This window comes from Setaria viridis, chromosome 5 (assembly GCF_005286985.2).
Source record: "Setaria viridis chromosome 5, Setaria_viridis_v4.0, whole genome shotgun sequence".
Classification (NCBI taxonomy): Eukaryota; Viridiplantae; Streptophyta; class Magnoliopsida; order Poales; family Poaceae; genus Setaria; species Setaria viridis.
Genome location: NC_048267.2, coordinates 25767148 through 25788256, shown reverse-complemented (window position 1 = coordinate 25788256; position 21109 = coordinate 25767148). Strand labels below are relative to the sequence as shown.

Sequence of the window (21109 nt, the reverse complement as noted above, 5' to 3'; positions counted from 1 at the left end):
AAGAAGCTTGAGAGAAGCTATATATGCGAGAGAAGTGGGTGATCCCAGCGGAGGAAGAGCTCCAGCACGCAGGGCATGAGTGGCTGCTTAGGTTGATTGATCAGAACGATGTGGAGACAGCAGGCCGTCTTGTCCTCATTTTATGGCGGGCCTGGTTCATCCGTAATGAGCTGACACACTCCTCGCGTAAGCTGTCTATCACGAGCTCAGTTGGATTCCTTCTGAACTATTGGGCAACACTGTGCAGCATCCGACAAGAGGATGGGCTGGACGATAAAGGCAAGAAGCCAATGTTTGCTAGCCGGCTTCCCCGGGAGGGATGGATAAAGATCAATGTGGATGGTGCATTCACAGAACGAGGGGAGGCGGGCATTGGAGTGGTAATACGAGCTATCTTTAATGCAGCTAGCGCAGAGGAGGTGGAGATTACGGCTTGCAAGGAAGGAATCATGCTGGCAGCTGAGTGGTCCCCTAAACCGGCCGTGCTGGAGTCTGATTGCCTATCTGCGATTAACCTCCTATCGAAGCCAGAATGCCAAAGATCCCCCTCGGCGTTCATCATCAAGGAGGCGGCAAGGGCAGCTGAGGGTCTGCCAGCAGTTTTATTCAGACATGTAAAGAGAGAGCAGAATAGTGTAGCACATGAGTTAGCACAGCTCGCCAGAAGGTTGTTCCATAGTGCAGTATGGCGCACCCGAGCTCCGGCCTGTGTTGAGCATCTAGTTGCTCGAGATTGTAATTCTCCTTTGAGTAACTAATAAAGCTCTCTCTTTATTCGCAAAAAAAAAAAGAGGGAGAATCAGCGCAAGGAACCCCCACTTTCTGCGAGCGCCTGCTTTCTTGCTTCGACCTTTGCTCTTAATGTGACTACAATGTGAGAGCTCAAATGCTGATGAAGCCTGTAATTATTTGAATCAAGGTCAGGATTCAGGACCCTATTATATCTTGATATTGTGCCTGTTATACCAAGAAAAATGCGTGTCAAACGTCTTTCGCTTTCCGAAATCCGAAGGTTACTCTTAAAAATGAACTTTTGGTCCTTTTTCCTCCCCCTTACGTGAGACAGGATTTATACACAACTGCACATTAGGCTTCGCCATAGCTTTTGTGTCTATTTTTCATACTCATTTACCGATTTGGATCAATAAATTACAGCATAAGTGCTCTAACAAAGGTTTTGGCAGAATCAAAGCACATATTATTTTGAAAAAAAAAGGGAAGTACGGATGAGTTCCGCAGACGAAGGAAAGGAACAAGCAAACTTGGCTTCTTCGATCCTTCATCCCTATGTAAACAGAAACGAGAGATAGCATCGAGTACAAGTAAAGGCAGCTAACGGGGGTTTAAATGTCATAAGTTGCCTCACCTGCAAAGCCGTTTGTAACGGCTTAAGTATGAGAAGGTGTGCACTGCGTGACGCTAAAGCAAAACATGCAACACATGATAACATGAAGACCACCGCGCAAGCGGAGATGCGTCTCTGAGAATTTACACTGCACATGTCCCCTTGTGATGAATTCAGACCCATCAGAGCCATAGGAAACGGTGTTCAAAATTTATCAACATGTTTGAGCATTATAAGATCAGAAGACCAGTTCGGACTGCTGGACTCGAGAGCGCACATATAGAACATTGCAATCAGTCCAGGGTCATGCCTCTGTGAGCACTGTATCACAGAAAAGCTTCACATAGTTCACAGCATCCACAGAACCAACAGAAAAAGGAAAGGACATCTGATTATGCATGACCTTTATCCCAAATTCACGATTTATACACCTTCAGTTCCAATACCTGACGATTCCCATGTCACTGGGTCTAGACGAATCTAGTCTTCCCACCCCTCTCATGCTTCTTCACCTGTTGCCAATCACAGGAATTGCAACAACGATAAATATGAATTGTATCGTGTTTGCTGGTACATGATGCAAGTGCCTACTTACCACTTTGAATGTTGACTGCAGCTTGCCTAACTCAACAGGGCATTCTCCCTTCTCATCATACTCAGAAAATTCACCTTCAGAGCAGTCTATGTCAAAAGGAGTCCCATGGACCTTAAAATGAAAGAGATGATTGACTGTTAGCGCAACAGGCACAAGTGAACAATTGTGGCAGTGACGTACAGGGAAAAGAAAATAAATAATACCCTAGCAACAAATTCCACAAAATATCAATCAATTCAGTTGGTAGTGAACAAATAGGAGGTTTCCAATCAAGTTCCCAATTTGCTCAAAAATTGTAAATTTCCATTCAAAAGAAAAATTCATTGATTTACTGCTGCTAAAGAAAGCAAAGATGTATTCATATCTTCTTGGGGAATGAAGATAGTCAATTAATGTATGAACTTATGGGGAGTTTGGTTAAGGGAATTGCCTCATCCATCTAGAAATGGAATGGCGCATCCCATGAATTTTGGCGCATGAAACCATTCATCATTATAATTAAATTAACCATGTGCTTGTGAGGGATGAGGTAGTGACAGATCAAACCATTACATTCACCAAACCAAACAAAAATGTGAGGATTGAGAAAGTGATAAATCACCCCATCCCTCAAACTAAACACCCATTAAAGAATCAGCATATCAACTCAAAGAAAAATATATATGCAGCTCAGATGCCATACAAGCAGGAATGATAAACTGGAATGGAAAACTGGAACGAAAAACACAGGGCCAACCCTGTGCCAATGTAAAAATAGAAACCACGTATCCTTCTATGCTTAAGATAGCTCAATGTGAAAACAAATTACTCTAGTACAAATACATGTATGTTTCTAAGTAATGTGTGATGTGACCTTGCATTTCTTAAGTAAAGTGCCATGTGAAAACAAAAGGTTGTATCTCCAGATATGTGATTACGGAAAACACAAGACACAATCATGCATTTAACAAGACAAGTTAACAGAAGTGGAATAACAAGGCAAGATTACATAGAATAGAATATCAGACTGAGCTCATTTCTAGAATATGAATAACCTTGACGAGATTAATTGTTCGTTACAGATTAAATATTGGTTTTTGCATATTTAAGCAGTCATCAATATTCACGATGAAAGCTCAAAAAGTACTTACAGATTCAGCCTTCCAGCCAGCACCAAAGGAAAACTCAACAGGTTCATAGCCTCTGCAGTCAAAGACCATCAAACAAGTCTTTTCTTCTTTCTGGCTCTGCTCAATAGTTAGTGGCGTCCCCTGCCCAGGAATCATCACAATCGTTCCTTCTCTCCCACAAAGCTTGCACTGAGACAAAAGTAAACCAAAACATCATACATTGGGCATAATAACAAATAGATCTACTATATACTGAAACAAGTTTTTCCTCCTTTACGCCTTTCTTAGAAGCCTAAAGGCTAAAAATTAGACAAAGAACCTTTATTGCACAGAAAAGCCATTCAGCAATATAACCTCCACATCAGGCATTGAAAAGGACTGTTATCATTAAAAAAACCATGAACTGGAAATATGAGGTCTGTCACACATTGGTGTGTGCAGACATAACTACTGATAAGGTACAGTGGTGCACTCAAACATAATAATGCCACAAAAAGAATGTGACACATAGCTGTTTGCATTTGGTCAGTGAATAATAATAAAATAATTCATTCAAGAATTGTTTAAAAAATAGATTTTCTTAGCCTAAAAAATGGCATCTTTTGCATCTGGTGACGTTTGATATTCGTAGTCCTACACACACTAAGAAGTTTTATGCAAAAAAGCGATAATAGTACATATTCACCTAGATGACATAATAAAATAAACATGAGAGAAGAAGACATAGCAACCATAATCATGTATCTAAGTGCAGAACACACCATGATAAGATATAACTATGATTTATTAGGCTGTTTTCAGTTAGGCTACAGAAAATTATTTTTCTACTATGGATGAGGACAATGGTACAGAAACACAATCATAATAGGATAATAGCCAAAAATAACTGCATTGAATGCGTAGACAAAAGTCAACACAGACGCTGAGGTGCTTTCCCATCATGAACAGTGGCCAAGCAATCTTGTGTCCTATGGCTCACAGTGCACCTAGAACTTTTGCATCTTAAACTTTGTGTAGAATATTTAAAAAGATACGAAGAACCTCAGGGGAAAAACTATACTATCACAAATTAAGGAAAAATTCATCACTCTATCAACGATTACAAGTAAACAAATCACATTAACAAAGAAAATATCATTTCTTCCCAATCAAAAGGCATGTATCCCAACCCAAAAGCATATATTTGCAAGGACACCTAGTTGGCAAGAATCCAGGAGAAGGCAACAACCTTTTGCTGCTGCCTTTCTACACAAATATGACCCTCCTCTGCACAATGCAATCCCCATTTTAATCATGACAACAGAAGTTCTCACAGAATCCTTTACCAAAAAACATAAAAAGAAAGAAATGTGAAGCAAGGGAATCTCAATGAACCACGGCATTCTAGCCTTCTAAATTTCTTTCCTTAAACCACGCTAGTTCATCAAACAGCATAATAGCTAGCCAGTCGATATCAACTCCTATCAGAAACATTAACAAGCACACCCTGTCTCATCAATCACATTCGCCACAGGAAAAATTGCATTACTTACAGAAATACTTAGAAGGTTTAACCAAGTTAATAGCACAACTAGATTCCTTAAGAAGACAACAAACACTTGTGGTTACCTTTATACACGTATGTAACCCTCTGCTGCCCAATCTAATGCCCTTTTACGCAAGGAAACAAAAATCGTTCGCCAAATCCACAGTAAACAAGGGCAAACGGATGTATGCACAAAGGAGTCATCTACCAGAACCTACCACATTATAGACATACTAACAAGCCCGATTGATGCCATCTGCCATACTAACAAGTACTCTTCTTAGGCAAGTCTCATCAATCACACGAACATTACTGCATGACAAAAACCGAATCCATCTGGCTAGAGGAGGAATGTGTTGTTTGCGAGGGTACCTTCTGGACGAGGTGGGCGGTGCCGTGTCCTTTGGGGAGGTCGACTTGCTCGCTGAGGGTGACGTAGGTGGACTTGGCGGTGACCTCCCCGCAGTTCTCGCACTTGAGCTGCGATCCAGCACACAGAAGCGAGCGAGGAATCCCCCATCAGAGCGGTTCGCAATCAAAAGGGAGGGGAAGCGGAGCCGATCGAGCCAGGGAAAGGAGGAGAAGGGAAGGGGAACACCGACCTTGAGGTAGTAGGGGAAGTTGGGGTCGTCGCAGCCGCCGCGGGGCTGCAGGTTGGTGAGGCCGTCCAGCTCCGCACCCACATACAGCGCGAAGTACACCATCTCGGCCGCCGCCTTCCTCCTAGGGTTAGGGCTCCCGCTCGGGTCCGGTCCGCCGCCGCCGACGGAAACGAAGAGGAATGGGAAGGGAAGGGGGTTTTGCTTCGCTTCGCCTTGCGGGCTGCGGGGAAAGGAACGGAGGACGGAAGGAAAAAGTCTACGGGACCCTGACCCGCGGACTACTTCACCCCACGAACTATCGGATTAACCCACATTAAACTTTGCAATACCATTCCAATAACCTCTTGGATAGTTTTGCAGGATGATTTTGCCACCCTGGCATGCCATGCTGATATGGATCTACTTGCTAAATTATTCTTTATTTCTTCTACCTCCCCTCCCCTCCTTCGCCAGTTGCGCTCGACTCGCACTCAAGAAGGGAAGATAATGGGCGGTGGCTGGTTTTGGGGAAAAAACTGATAGGTGAGTCCAAATGCTACGTTGTCATCTCTTATCCAACATAGCATGCTAACTCACTGAAACTGGTATGCAAAACTACCTCAAGGGCTACATAAATGGTTTTACCTAATTTAGGGGTAAAAAGCCAGTTTTAAGGGTTAGGAGTGAGGTAAACCATTTAGTACATGTTAGGGGTTATATCGACTTTTTCTTGAGGACGGAACGGGAATACGTGAAGTCGAGATTCCCTAGAGTTCGTGCGTGCAATTGGATTGCGGCAGGTCGAGGGTAAATTAGTCATTTTCACTGCCCGAGTGGTGAGTGGGGTTCGCGAATCAGATTCGACGGGATTTTCAGTTCCAACCGCCCGTTTCGCTGCTCTGATCAAAATCCACTTGAGAGACACGAGCTGGACCCCGACTTTGAAGCGAACTTCGATAATTGTTTTAACTGAAAACAATATATAGTGAAGCTAGGAAGAGACAAAGGCCAAACCGTCGACAATGAACGGAAAGGAGTACGGGAGGCACAACACGCATGGTAACAAAATCTTGGCAAACAGCCATCATGAATGAGGATGAGATCGTTGATATCAAAGCATGAGATACCAGTTCTGCTTCCTGATGAACAGATGACACAAAGGAAATCTCCAGATCGTAAATCCATGGACCCTTGAATCAAATAAGCATAGCTAAGTATGACATCGTCTGCCCCCCAGACAGAACATGTACCAAGGCCGCACATATTCAAATATGCCTCTAAGATGTCAAACTCTTATGAAAGTTCGGTGCTCCATCAAACCAATCATCAAAGAAACCATACGGATCAAAGAGAAGCTAAGAATATGGTGACTCAGCACATCATAGTCAATAGGTGCACAAAGATATACACTTGACCCCTTTAGCAGGGTTTTTACTGTAGCTTCTCCTATGGCTTCAAGCAAAGCTGGACCAAACGAGCATAAAAAAAACAGCTTCTCATGGGAAGCTCAAAAGAAATCGGTCTTAGATTTGTACTAGAGGGGTGTAGCTCAAAAGAAATCGATCTTAGATTTGTACTAGAGGGGTGTAGCTGAAAAACTAGCTTCCCGCGGCTCCGCTCCTTGACCCCCACCTTTCGGTACGAAACTGCCCCCCACCATGTCCGTAATTACATCAAAATTGCCACCACATACCTCCGAACGGATATATGCCTCGTCCCCATCCGCGATTCTTTCGTCTCCCTCTCACGATCCGTCAGCGGCGACAGCGCATATGGATGAAGGGGCGGTGGCTGCGCAGCCGGAAAAGAAGCGCCGATGGCTCAAAGCGATGGATCCAGTGGCCCGGCGGAGCAGCAGCAGTAGTGGACGGGCAAACAGCAGCAAGCGGAGTAGCAACAACAGTGGACGGGCAAGAGCGGCAGGCCGACAGGTGGGGCAACAGCAGCAGCCAGCAGGAGCAACAGGTCCAACGAAGGAGTTTGCGTCGTGCGACGGTTCTAGCAGGGGCAACGATAAGAAAGGAAGGGAATGGATAAAGTAGAAAAAAATAAAGGGAGAGAATAAGTATTATTTGGAGAATAAAGAAAAATTAAAACACACTAATTATTGATTAAACAACACTAATCCTTTTAATTTATTTTTTATACTTCTAATGAACTCAAATTATAAAGTAATATTAAATATTCAATTCATTTATACAAACAAGCCACATCGTCTGAGGGCATACAGGACATTTGACATCCATTCTAAAAAAATATATAGAAGAAGTCGTTTTGTCAAACACTTTTCAGAGTGGCTTCAGCTCCACCAGAGAAACTGCTCCACCAGAGGAGCCACAGCCGGAGCTATTTCAACCACAGCCGCAGCCCTGCCAAATGAGCATACAGGACATTTGATCTTTCACATCCATTCTAAAAAAAATATAGGAGAAGTTTGTCAAACACTTTTCAGAGGGGCTTCAGCTCCACCAGAGAAGCTGCTCTACCACAGGAGCCACAGTCGGAGCTATTTCAACCACAGCCGCAGCCCTGCCAAATGAGCCTGGGTCGATCCCTGATGCAAAAAAAGGATGGGACTTGCAGAAGCTGCCCGCTAGGTTAGTGCCCACATTCAGCTTAGAGAAGCAATGCTTGCGATCGCAATTCACGGTACATCAACCCCTGAGGTTCCATCAAGAACATCATTAATACAACAGAAGCAACAATATGCTAATACTTTCTCCGTATCACTATCTATTTGGTACCAGTTCTGAAGCAAGCAAGAGAGCATTGCTCCATACAAACCAGATACCAAATAGTAAATCACAGTAATTCGCATCCATCTTAGAAGTAAGTACGAAACAACTGCTTGTCTGAACAAGTGAACATGCTGTAGCCGCGCGTCTGTCAGCTACCGAAGCACAAGCACACTCAGAAGAAACAAGATCAGAATCACTTTATACTATAGGATCTTTCAGGAGAAAAAAAAATCAATCAGTTCAAAGATCAGGAGCAACACCCAAATCTTAACTCCAATGATTTGCATTCGAATTCTAATCAGCAGTAAGAAAGAGACACTGTCTAAACTTGCATACGAGTGGTCTGAACTCTGAACTGTAAAGGCCTCACCAAGATCGCAGTTCCAACTAACCACAAATCTTATCGCCAAAGATTTGCACTCCAGTCACGATTACAATACAACAGCAACATAGCTAGTAGAAGCAAAGTAAGAGATAAATGGTCCGCGTGAAACGCAAACCAGATCGAAAGTTCGCATAAATTTTGTATGGTGTTGTATCAACTCAGAAGCCAAAGAAGCCCCTTCTGTGCTGGCTCAGATCAGTTAGGGCGGCCGGCGCGGAGGGAGCGGAGGCGGTCGACCCACTGGTCCTCGGGGACGCTGCCCGCCCACGCCGGCGGCGTGCCGGGAAACTCGACGCCGCGCATCGCGTCCACGATCCGCGCCGCGGCGCCCTCGGGAAGCGGGGCGCGGCGACGGCGCTCGTCCTCCGAGAACGCCCGCGCCGCCGCCTCCACCGCAGTCACGTCCTCCTCCTCCCGCTCCCCTTCCTCCCCATCCGCCTCCTCGTCCGCGTCGGAGGCGAGATCCAGGGCGGAGATGCCGTTGCCGGTCTCGTCGAGACGGTGGTGGGGCATGGCAGCGTCCGGGTCGGTGTCCGACTCGGAGTCGGAGGCGGCGCCGGCGATGGGGCTGTAGTTGGCTTCCGGCTCGGCGTCGGAATCGGAGGCGGAGGAGTGGTCGGGGAGGGAGGCGGAGGCGGGAAGGTGGCCGTTGCCGGGGATCGACATGGTGGCCGCCGGCGACGAGGAGAAAAGTGTGCACGGGAAAAAATTTGTCTGGAAGAATTTGGGAGCCCGGGCCCCCGTTGTTGTATCTGTAGCGACAAGCACTTGGCCTTTGTAGGCCGTGTAAGCCCATGATTGGAGCCTTTCTTCGACGAGTTGCTGCTCTGTTGAATGTGTCAATACCAGCCCAAAGACTAAATTCAAGTCTAATAGACGCTTTTCATACGGAATTATTTGGAAAAATAAACAAAAAGGAAACGTTTCGAAATTAATTTATAAAAATATAAACCTGACCAAAGTTCTAAAAAAACTGATAAAGCTCCAATGCTCTGTTTGTAACCACTAGCAATGAGTACACGGGGCAAAAAAGAAAGGCGAAGAGCATGAACCTGTCCAATTTTGGATTTGTGGATTAGATTTTCGTTGCCACCATCTGAACTTATGAATGCCATTTTTCTTCTACAATTTTTGCGTATGATTTTTCCCTCTTTCTAGTTCTTTTCTTTTGCGATATCTTGAATTCCAAAGCTATTTGGTGGTATTTTTGTTTGTCTATTTTGGCGCCAATTTTAGGTCATCTTTTGTGGCTCCAAGTGTTAGGACATGTGTGAGAACCCTATGATTATCCTTTTATCCATATTCCACACAAAGTACCTCACATCTATGAGTTCTCTAAAGAGTTACCATTTTTCTTAACCTTCCCGAAATCCGTAAATTTGAAACTTACATCAGGTTCCAGAGAAAACGGTCACTAGGAAAAGAGGAAGGCAATGCAGCATTTTGCCTGTGAGGCTGTGACTTTGAACCTAACGTCTCTAGGCATTCGTTGGGGAATGGATGCTCTCCATGAGCCATTTTATTACCTCTAATTACGCTCACTAATTGGCATAATCTCATTGTCGGCCAATTAACACCACGATTATGATATTATTATGTGGGTATAAATCAGCTAGCATTCAAAAATCAAAAGTAATATTATGCACAGGTGACAAAGGATTACAAAAGACTTGGTTGTTCACGGAGCCAGAATCGCATGTTATAAGTCACGTGGATTTTCACGTGGTATATACACTGATAATGTGACATGTGTCTGTGCACACATTAGCTCTATTCTCTCATTTCTGTATTTGAAAGAAACCGGACTAGACTCCATGTATGATAATATGCTATTGCTTTGGAATTCTCATAATTTACCATCTCATGTGCCAAATCCCATATAAATGAACTTGTATATCTTCCTTTTCCAATGGAAAATAGGGCAGGCCATTGGCCTGTCTTTCTAAAAATAATTGTAATGCGCTATTTGTTCTTCATCGTAATTGTTCTATCCCCGCCATTGGAAAAGCTTGTCCAGAGACTAAAACAAGAAATTAATATTTTAGTTTGTTGTTGGCGTCGCAGGCTAGCACCAAACTGCACTGCACTATGTGTTTGGTTATCAAAACAAGAAACTTCATAAGGGAGCGAGCAACATATATTGTAAGGGTTCATTATTAATTAATTAAGGAAACAACTATTTTGAAGGGTAAACTGTGGGAGAGTTCCCCACAGCACTTCATTTCATCAGAAAAAAGGTTAGGGGGTTAAAACAGTCATACTTACAGATATAAGGTTAGGGGGTTAAAAAAGCCATACTTACAGATATTTACAACAGGAAGATGTGTGTGTGTGGGGGGGGGGGGGGTTACTACGAGATTACAAATGAGATTCTAGCCATTGCGAAAAAAGAAGTCTACGATCTTCCCAAAAGCGTAGGAGCTAGAGAAGAACTTGTTCTTTAAACCTCAAGGTCCAAAGATGAATGCTGGGGTGTGCCGCATCAGAGATTACTGCATTACGCATTTTCCATATTTTCCATGATGCAATAATGAAGATGTCCATAAAGAAACATTTTGCTGACGCCAATCTTGCAGCTTTGATCTTGTCATGTATATCTAAAAAATTTCCCCATGAAATCTGCAACTTGGATCAGCAAGTTTTGGCAAACATGCAGTCAAAGAAGAGATGATCTCTATCTTCAGCAATTGCCATATCACACAGAACACAGTAAATGCCCATTTGGACATTGAAGTGTCTTCTTCTCATGATATCCTTTGTATTGAGACGATCAACGATGAGTAACCATGCAAAAAACTTCAATCTGGGGTACACTTGGACTGCCATAACCAAGCGAAGGCCGGTTGTGCCTGCCACCCAGAGAAAACACGCTTGTAGAGTCTGCTAGATGTGTATGTAGCATTGCTCCATATGAATGACCACTGGTCTCCCATGCTGGCATTGTAAGGCACATGTTGCAAGTACAAATGTAATTGTTGCAACTCTGAGAATGCTTCCTGGGAGAGAGGAAGTGAAAATAGGGTTTCTAGATCTTCTGCATTTATCACATCCCTTACTGATACTTGGGTGTTACTTGCAAAAGAGAATAACCTGGGGAATAGGTCAGCCACCACATTCGAGCTCCATAGATCATCCCAAAACAAAACTGTAGAATCATCCCCTAATTTACACATGGCCACTCCTCTATATAGCACGTTCAGTCTAAAAACATCTTTCCACCAGAAGAAACCCACTTCTCTTGCACCATGAGAAACCTTTTCTGTGTAGTAAGTTGACCATATTAGCTGGACCCATGGGATTTGCTTTGAGCGTAGCTAAGTTAATAAAGTTTGTTCTTTTAGTGATAATATGGTTGTAGGCGACCAGCCTATTGACAACTTGATACATATAATGACTTCATTGATATCAATATATGTTAGCCCAATCTCTCAAAAATATTCATAAGAGTGAGGATGCGTGCGTGTAGTTAGGATTGTGCCTTTGTTTTCGCTTCATACAAAGAAAAAAACTCTTTAGAACATCAACAAAAATTACTATTTAACAATGATGGTAGAGTTGGAAAATAGTATTACATAGTAAAAAAAAGGAAAATACTACTTCAGTGACAAGTTCCATATGCTAGTAACCTAACAAGTTGATCATGGCTTATGCAACTTCCGGAACAACCGTGCGCACTGACCTTTATTTCTGCAGTGAACATAAGGATTTGAGCCAAACTGGAGAGGGCCAATTCAGCACTGAATCAGGAAGTGACAGATCGGTGAAACTTCCATCCTCCAAATCCACGCAAGCCAACTGCCGTGCACAATGCAGATACGATTCGAGGTTAAATATAGTGGAAAATCTCGAGCTTGAAGCATGAACGCGTCGTTGAACTCGACACGTAGCACCTTTATCCCGCAGGTTTTGTACTTCAGTTGCCTCTCGTTTGGCAAGATCAACCCTGTGGACCGTTAGTTTTCCCGTCCTGTCCAGTTCATGCAACAAGTTGTTTTCCACCTCGGAATCGTCATTTGGTTGGTCAGTATCGTCAGAATCATCCTCTTCATCCAACGAACTGTCTTCTACCTCCTGGTTACTTGATTGATGGTATCCATCATCCGATTCTGCAATATCTCGAGGAGGGTCGGGATATTGCCTCTTTACACGAAGGAGATCACCCCATGGTGTCTGAACAATATAGTTCTTGGACATGAAGATGTGAGACTCAACTTCAAAGATAACCTTAACCACTGGAGAATGGTCATTGAGATCAATAGTATGGATCTCGCCATTGCCTTTGATAGCATAGAACAAGATGTCGTCATCATTGTAGAAGATATCCTCGTACCAATTGCAGCACTCCATTGCATCAAGCCAAGTCCATTTGGTGTCCCCAATCTGTGCAAAGGAGAGGTGTTCCTATGGCCGATGCAAAAGCAAGGCCGTGCAGTCACCACTAGATGGATGCGAAGACAGGATCACCTTCCTGTAGAGGAAGTTACGGGTCTTCTTCGATCGCCAGAAATGATCTAGCTCCCTCTCATCAACGATGAGCCGATCCTCGATATCAAGATCGTGGATGTAGTGGCCATGAAGCACCCCGTGTCGGTTGAAAGAAGCCTAACACCGACCGCAGACTCCGGTGGCGGAAGAGCGATCTGGGCGCTGGTGACAGGGTTGAGGACACTAATAGAGAACTGAACTTTCATCCAACTCTTTTTGTCCCGGTTAATTTTGGACCCGGGTCCCGGGTAAAAAATGAGGCATCAAAAGGACACCGACGGGAGGGAATTTAGTCCCGATGGTAAAGATCTGGCAGCGACGCCCCTCCTTTTGTCACGGTTGGAAATTCCGACCGACACAAAAACCCCTTTTGTCCTGGTTGGTAATTACAACCGGGACAAAAGATTTAGTCCCGGTTGGAATTACCAACCGGGATAAAATGAGGACTTTTGTCCCGGTTGGAATTTCCAACTGGGACAAAAGGGGGGCACGCGGCTCTCAAGGTAGCCCTCTCCACCTTATCTCCCTCCTACAGGCAACGCTCTCCACACACTTGTCTTCTCACCCTCACTCTCCTTTTCTCTCCATAGGCCTCATCCCCTCCTCCCTCTCCTCTCCTCCCCCTCTCTGCTCCGCCACCGTCCCCTCCCCCTGCTGCCCCTCCTCTTCCCCCTTTGCTTGCCCTTTACTGGCAGCGAGGAGCGGCAGCAGGGCGAGGGTGGGCGGCGGGCCAGCAGCATGGAGCAGAGCGACGCTGGCAGAGCGAAGGAGGGCAACAATGGACGGCGGTGGGTGGAGGCCAGCATGGGTGTAGATGGAGGCAGGCGGGCGGAGGTGGGCGGTGGACGGGCGTGGGGGCTTTGTTTTTTATTTTTTTTGAAATTTTTTTACCAACCGGGACTAAAGGGATCCTTTAGTCCGGGGGACCACTTTTATCTCGAAAAATTAATTTCGGTTGCGCATTGGAGAGATATGGCCCTTACCATCCGGGAGTAACGCTCGGTGGGAGGTGCAGGTTGGACTACACGTCGGCGGTGACGAGCCAGTCGTGGGAGGAGCCGACGATGTAGCGGCTGCGGAACGGAGGGTCCGGGAGCGCGACGTGGAAGGACCTGCTGGTGGAGATGTTGCGCAGGGTGGCCTCACCGGCGTTGCGGTTAGAGGAGTGGACAAGGTAGGGGCCCTGGTCGGGCCACCGCCCGAGCTCGCGGATGGTGGCGCAGCCGGCACGCCAGGCGAGGGAGACGGCAGCGGAGGAGAAGAGGTTGCGGATCTCCATGAGGCTGAGGATGCTGACGAGGAGGTTCGGAGGGAGATCGGACCAGTCGCTCGCAGGGCTTGAGTTGTCGCCCATGGCTTCCGGCCGGATTCAGATCAGTTCTCCAGCAGCGGAGGCGAATTCCGACGACTCCGGCACGCGTCGCTGCTCAGTATATTTTTTTCGCTTCCAATTTCCACCGTGTACGATTTCATTACGTTAAATATACTGTTGGTGGCAAGAGATGAAGTCAATACGACCTCATCAGCGCCTGCCGTGTTGTAAACAAATGCAAATAGCTGACGTAGATTCTTATAACATTGCAGGCACTAATAGCAATTAAGAACACTTTATTAGCACATATATAGCTCACTTTATTATCATTATAATTTTAGCAAGATTGCAATGTGTTTGGTAGAACTTCCAGAGCTGATTCTCTCCTGAATTCAAGCTCCGCCAATCAGTTTTTTTAGAGAGTTCTCTACTGATTCAAATTTTGTAAAGTGATTCTCTGAAATGACCCAAGAGGATGGGAGTTGAAAATTTGTGAAGTGATTTTCCATCCTTAAAAGTTTATGTTAAAGAATCAAAGAAAATCAATTCTCTCAAAGAATCAACTCCAATAGAGAATCATAATAAGATGGAGCTCTACAACAGACACACCTTAAGCATACTCGTGTTGGAAAAAATAACTGCATTTACCACCCCACAAGCCTAATCATAACGTAAAATTCCATTTCAGATTTCCTTCATGATGCAATATCTTGCTGCAATATGAACTTGAATGTTCCGTATGAGCTACTAGAAGGTTTGAATGCATATTAGGGCTTGCCAGACTTCTCCAGACTTCGTCGGCGCACCAGGCGAGGGAGACGGCGGCGGAGGAGAAGAGGTCACGGATCTCCAGGAGGACACTGATGAGGAGGTCCGGAGGGAGATTGGACCAGTCACGTGCAGGACTTGAGTCGTCGCCCATGGCTTCCGGCCGGATTCAGATCAGTTCTCCAGTGGCGGAGGCGAATTCCAACGACTCCGGCACGCGTCGCTGCTAAGTAGTTTTCCACCGTGTAACAATTTCATTGCGTTAAATATACTTCTGGTGGCAAGAGAACGTACTCAATACGATCTCATCAGCACCTGCCGTTTTGTTATACAAATGCAAATAGTAGCCGTAGTGTTGGAGTAGATTCTTCTAACAATTGCAGGCGCTAGCAATTAAGAACAGTTTATTCTCACGCGTATAGCCCACTTTATTATCATTATAATTTAGAAGACACCTTGAGCATACCCCGATAAGAAAAATAATTGCATTTACCACCCCGTGAGCCTGCAATCCCCTTTCATATTTCTTTCAAGATGCAATGTCAACATATCTTGCTGCAATATTTTTTTGAACGAACTGCACCTAATGTGTACGTTTCTATTGATATAGTAGAAAAATATAAAATTATGTCCTTGGAAGGTCATAACTAAAAAAATCAAAGAGAACTAATGGAAAAACATCTAAAACAAACACCAGTGGGTCAGATCATCGTCACCGCCAGCGTTGTCGTTCTGCAATATGAAACTGTATGAGCTACTAGAAGGGAGAAGGGAAGGTTTGAATGCCTATTAGGGCTTGCAAGACTTCTCATACATACATTGATCTAATTACAAAAGGAATTACAATGAAGCAATTGTCACGCCCTGTCACCCCAATAATCTCTGCATGGTGTACACATCCTCTTTTGGTGATACAGAACAGGCATACCAAAATGATCAGCCCCAGCCTAAAAGGGACGGTAGTTTTGTCCCAAATGATCGATGAGCAGAACAGGTTTTGGTACAGCCTCAGGGTAGCAGTGGTTCGCAATTTTTCAGGACACCTTCAAGACGTTGCACGTATCCATCTCGTTACCTATGTATGATCTAGAACTTGTCTACGACGACACCATCCCTGACAACCTCGTAAGCATCCCGATTCCGGGTCTTGTTCATGCCGGCGGCAAAGTGCACCTTGGTGGCCTCGGCCCTGACCTCCGTCACCTTGGTCCAGATCAGGATCTTGGTCTTGAGGCCCTCGACGTGGGTCAGCTTTCCCTTCTCCAGGTAACCCGTCACGTTGGTGGAGAACCTCAGGACTGACGAGTCCTTGAAGCCCACCTCGCAGGGAGATGTAATGTACACGGTGAGCAGCTTTGTGTCTTCAGCCAGCTCGTAGTTGGTCGCATCCTGGGGGAACAGGCCCATTGGGAGGTCATGTTCCTTGAGAAATTCAGGCAGTGGTTTCTGCATCTTCCCTGAAAGTCAGGCAGTGCTTATATAAGTGGACAAAGGAAGCAAGTTTGTGATGGGAATATGAAAAACAGATATATAGTGTGAACTGTATGCGGGACAGATCGTAAGAACTGGGATATGGCATTAATCAAATAGTAAGTTATTCTGAACTCAATTAAAAACTAAGATAAATTCCTCATTGTTGTATTATTCTTTGGAAATAAAAGAAAGGAGCATAAGCTCATTTCATCTCCCTTGTTCGCCCTCGAATAAAAGAGGGGGGCTCTTTTGATTCTAATAGGAAAAGAGGGGAGAGGAAGATAAGAGGGGAGAAGAGAGATCGAAGACATGCAAGAACAATGGGAGTTGATTTACGCATCATTAATTAGTCTCTCTAATGCTCTTTGGAGAATGGCACATTGAAGTTATGTTCATTGCAGTTTACATGACAAATGGGAGCTTTCAAGTGGAATATCACAATTCATCATCTCACTCAGATCACATCCAACAATGATTTAAAGGGTGCATGTGTTTACGTAGAACAGAAAGATCATCTTGTAACTTAAAATCTGCAAATCTAACTGTAACAGCGATACCTTTTATTTTGTTGACCATCCATTTAGCTCTATCCCCAATGCTGCTAGAGACTGACTGAAAATTGCAAAAAGGTTAGCATAGTCAATACAAAGGAGTTTCAGTCTGTTGCAAGAATGTCTCAACACAGCTTACAGCAATATAAATAGATCATATAGTTTGGATCTCATGCTAAGAAGTAGAACAAGGAAGACATTCACGAATTGCTCAAGCCAAGTAACAAAATGGAGAGCACAAGGCATGAAAAAAATTGATTTTATTTTTACAGTTCTTGAATTAGATGTAATTGACAACATGAATTCAATCCCCAATCCACAAGGCCTTGACCCATTGTAACCTGTTCAGGACGTTCTGGTGGCATCACTGAAGCAGAAGACGATCCTAAACTGACAGAAAATGAGAATAACTTCAATTATGGTACAGTTATGCAGCTCTGCACCATGGTCGACAATGATCGATACTTGATCGGGCGAATCCATTAGGAGAAAACAGGGTTCCTGAATGCTAAGTCTGTAACTTTTCTCTCTGCGTCGATTGATAACTAAAAGAATTCTGAAATCATGATCCAGTACTCATCTTTAATTATACACTGCTTAGTCATTTGGTTCAATGGATCTGTCCAATGTTACAAAAGCCCATGAAAGCATGTGTATTGTCCGATTTGCTACAGGTCGTTTAGTTTTGTTTTATTCCTACAGGTCGTTAAGTTGGTAAATATAATAGCAGCTTCCTGAGCCCTTGCGCCACCTAGATCGACCCGGCTCCATTAACACGCCCACATGCTACGCAGTTAGGAATCGAATTATCGAAATGGCAGAAATTATGGCACTGATTGCTTAAGTCAGGCTATCCTGCTACCATGGTCATGTTTGTTTCCGCTTATACACAGCTTGGTGAAAATTAGTGAGAATCCCATCAAATATCTTACTCATTTTTTTCAGGTTCTCACTTATATGGTAACACGCTTTAGAGGTTTGAACTATAAGAAGTGAGAAACAAGAAAATCTTAACTTAGATTATAATCCAAAAATGGCAGAGAGAAATGGAAATAAACAGGATCATGTCTAAATCGATGCCCAGTCATTTTGGGATGCAGAGATGATCACACAGACCTACCAAAAAGGCAATGGGTAGGCTGAAACGGCAGACATGTACTGGTTCAGATACAGTACGCAGAATTGATCGACCCTTGAAAAATCGGCGTCACCATTAATTAATATCATAGATCTCTATTTTCTATTATAAAAAAAGGGCATGGCATGTGGTGAGACCGATAATGCATAAGGAGAGAGCGAGCAAGAATGACGAATGGAACCAGAAACGAAAGCCAAGATATTTTTTCAAGAAAATCATGGAACCAAACGGAAACGGCGATCTCTGGGTGAGGAGTACAGCATCTTTTTCTTACGTTGAGGTCATCGCCGGCGCCGTTCATATTGGCGTTGGCCTTCTGGCTGAACCAGTACCCACCCACCTTCCCCATGATCTGATCCATCCCCTGCTTCCTCCGCTTCCCAGGATCAAATCAATTCCAACACCTGGTGCAACAATCCGCTTGGCCGGAAATCCACCAGCGCGGGGGATGAGGGAAAGAGGGAGGGAACGCCGGCAACTTCGTTCTTGTTTTCGTCGCGGCGCGGGTGGGTGGTGGCAATTTTTAGCACGTGGGGCCGGGTGACCTGGATACACGTGGGGCCACCGTTGCCCCCGGCAACTGGGCTGCTTCTGTCCATGGACCTTAACCGAACCCAAAAGTGAGTGGCTAGGGCTCGGAGGCCTGTTGGGCTGGTACGTAGGCCCACCACGTTAAAAGCAATCCGTCCGTGCACGACGAAGGCAAAACCGTTTTCCGTTTCGCTTTGTTTGCGGGCCGGGCTCCGACGACCCGACCCGTTGGTCGTCGCGTCGCGTCGTCCAATCAGATCGCGCGCTGCACGTCATCAGTCTCGGAGCGGATCTCGTTCCGGACCGGACGCCACCCGGAACCGGGGCGTATATGAACGCGGCGGGGTCAGACGCGGAGGGCGCACGCCGCGCTTGGATCTCGCTCGGGCATCAGACTTCAGACTCTGAAAGGAAGGACGAGAAGAGAAGAAACCGCGCATTCATCCCCGTCAGGTACGCGCGCCTCCCTCGATCCAGCACCCAGACGGTGGATTCGTACGCGATCTTCTGATTCAGTGCCCGTAGAAGGGGGCGATTCTCTTGGTTTGTTTCGGTTTAGATCCCTCCGCATGTTGTTGCGCTGCCGATTGCCTGGGAGCTTGCCTTAGATCTGCGTGTTTAGCCTCTTCGAATTCGTGCGTCAAGGTTAGCTGGATGGTTTCCGTTGTTTGGGTTCCGCGGAAATTGGATTCTAGTTGTACTGCTCGCAGAATTCCGCCGAAATTGTTTCACTTATCGGCTACTGATGCCTATGCCCCCGCGTGATTGAAAACGTAGATTAGATACATTTCGAATAGTTCACCTGATGGCCTTTGGTTGCACACTGAATGCTGATGGTAAATTCCGCGGTCCTGCTGGACCTGGTTAACGGCTTCTGTCTTGGTTTGTGTTGTTAGATCATCCCTATGTAGATCCAGTGTGAACATGCCTTGTTGAGTTTTGTAGTACTCTTTGCAATGAACATATCTGCCTGCAGTTGTGGTGTTAGAAATCTACGGTTTCAGGCTTTTGTACACGTTTGATATTGTTTTCATGCTTTGAGTCCTTGTGTTGCAGAATCTGATGCGATGTCAGGTCATTGCTTATGTAATTCTGATGTGAAGCTTGTGCATTATGCTTTAAGTGCAAATTAGGAACTGAGTTTCAGTTTAGATATCCCAGTTTAGCTTTGCCCCTTAACAGCAGGTTATCAAATCGGAATTTTAACTTGTGCTTGTTGCATAGTGCTGTAAATGTTTTTGTTTCATCAATGAACCGCCAATTGCATAAAGATGGCATACTGTAGGTGTCCTTAGGTGGAATATGTGGTACCTGCTATTTGATGATCAAACACTATGTATGTTGTGGCACTTTGACAATTTTAGTGCTGTGAGTCTTATGCCTGAACCTATTGTTGACATGCAGAGGGTGCTAAGACAAGATGGTGGCCAACGGTGATGCACCCGCGAGAGGGAGTGCAGCAGCAGCTGCAAGCCTGCGCAGGCGTAGAACAACAAGCGGTGCTGCTGGTGGTGGAGGCGGTGCCAGCTCGATGCTCCAGTTCTACACCGATGAGGCTGCTGGCGCCAAGATGTCCCCGAACACTGTTCTGATCATGAGCATTGGGTTCATTGCCGTCGTGGCTATGCTGCATGTTTTCGGGAAGCTGTACCGCACTGCTAATTAGGTTGCTGTTTACCATGCCGAAGAAAGCTTAGTCTATCAAGAGAGAGAAACCTTGTAGAGCGATTTAAATGGATATCAAGTGACTATCAGATTCTGAAAAGAATATGCTGTTGCAGAAGTTTATGCAGCTTGCAATGCTGAGCTGTCATGGTTAAAATCCTTTCCAGTCTTGTTTGGTCTTTTCTGCATATTTTGATGTCTATGCTCTGTCTTTCTGCCAACCAATCCTTGTTGCTCCTACTTGAACTGCCTGATGCAAGGTCAGTGGATCTGTTTTAGTTTCAAGTGGGCATCAGTATGTAGCTGATCATTAGCCGATGAAGATATGTTATGGGTAGTGTTTTAAATGTGCTAATGCCTAATGCTACCTGATGCGGTAACTGGTTAGTGGTTACTGGTGATGGCAATCTGATGCATGGTTACTGTTACTGGTGCACGATAATATCATATGGATTTATGGCTTCATTGCATGATTAGGGTGCACGTATGCTAAAGTTTTGACAGTACTATGTCATTGTGAGAAACTGAGAATGCTAGCCGTGTCGATGATCTCTAGATTTCTAAGATTGGAGCGATACTGCTGCAACCTGCAAGTTACCAGCAGGGTTGAATCCTTCTGCAAGACCGTGACCATAATGTACTTACTCAATAGAGTGGGAGAAGTTGATCAAACTAATGTGGGGCCTTCGGCCTTGTGGGCACACCTGACGAAATGAAGCCATAATCGCTGTGTTTTCAAATGATCGTCACTTTTGATCAGCAAATTATACTCTCTCAAGAACCTAGCGATGTCAGTCTGTCATTTTGCTACACATTCTCAAATAACAACACTAGTGCCAGACGCTCACATAAACAGCATTGGTCAGCCAAGTTTATAATAACCGGAAAAGGTAAGAAAAACACGTAAA

The 21109-nt window shown here is 44.9% G+C and overlaps 4 protein-coding genes and 1 pseudogene across 4 annotated transcripts; 1 reads left to right on the top strand and 4 right to left on the bottom strand.

Moving 5' to 3' along the window:
• Positions 1 to 1555: 1555 nt before the first annotated feature.
• LOC117854439 (uncharacterized) lies at positions 1556 to 5437 on the bottom strand. Its single transcript, XM_034736625.2, has 5 exons — positions 5177 to 5437; positions 4947 to 5054; positions 3071 to 3238; positions 1941 to 2051; positions 1556 to 1857 (listed from the first exon to the last, which is right to left on the bottom strand). The coding sequence occupies exons 1-5, from the start codon at positions 5276 to 5278 to the stop codon at positions 1816 to 1818; spliced, it is 531 nt and encodes a 176-aa protein (XP_034592516.1). The 5' UTR covers positions 5279 to 5437; the 3' UTR covers positions 1556 to 1815.
• Positions 5438 to 8160: 2723 nt separating this feature from the next.
• Positions 8161 to 9110, bottom strand: LOC117855424 (uncharacterized). The gene has a single exon (XM_034737775.2). The coding sequence runs from the start codon at positions 8942 to 8944 to the stop codon at positions 8474 to 8476; it is 471 nt and encodes a 156-aa protein (XP_034593666.1). The 5' UTR covers positions 8945 to 9110; the 3' UTR covers positions 8161 to 8473.
• A 1231-nt stretch (positions 9111 to 10341) lies between these two features.
• LOC140222851 (uncharacterized) lies at positions 10342 to 13569 on the bottom strand (annotated as a pseudogene).
• Positions 13570 to 15624: 2055 nt separating this feature from the next.
• On the bottom strand, positions 15625 to 18778 carry LOC117854447 (uncharacterized protein At5g01610). The gene is made up of 3 exons (XM_034736637.2): positions 18280 to 18778; positions 16874 to 16928; positions 15625 to 16300 (listed from the first exon to the last, which is right to left on the bottom strand). The coding sequence occupies exons 1-3, from the start codon at positions 18364 to 18366 to the stop codon at positions 15930 to 15932; spliced, it is 513 nt and encodes a 170-aa protein (XP_034592528.1). The 5' UTR covers positions 18367 to 18778; the 3' UTR covers positions 15625 to 15929.
• A 51-nt stretch (positions 18779 to 18829) lies between these two features.
• Positions 18830 to 20389, top strand: LOC117854448 (uncharacterized). Its single transcript, XM_034736638.2, has 2 exons — positions 18830 to 18989; positions 19941 to 20389. Exon 2 carries the CDS (start codon positions 19957 to 19959, stop codon positions 20200 to 20202), a length of 246 nt encoding a protein of 81 aa, XP_034592529.1. The 5' UTR covers positions 18830 to 18989; positions 19941 to 19956; the 3' UTR covers positions 20203 to 20389.
• The last annotated feature ends 720 nt before the right edge of the window (positions 20390 to 21109 follow it).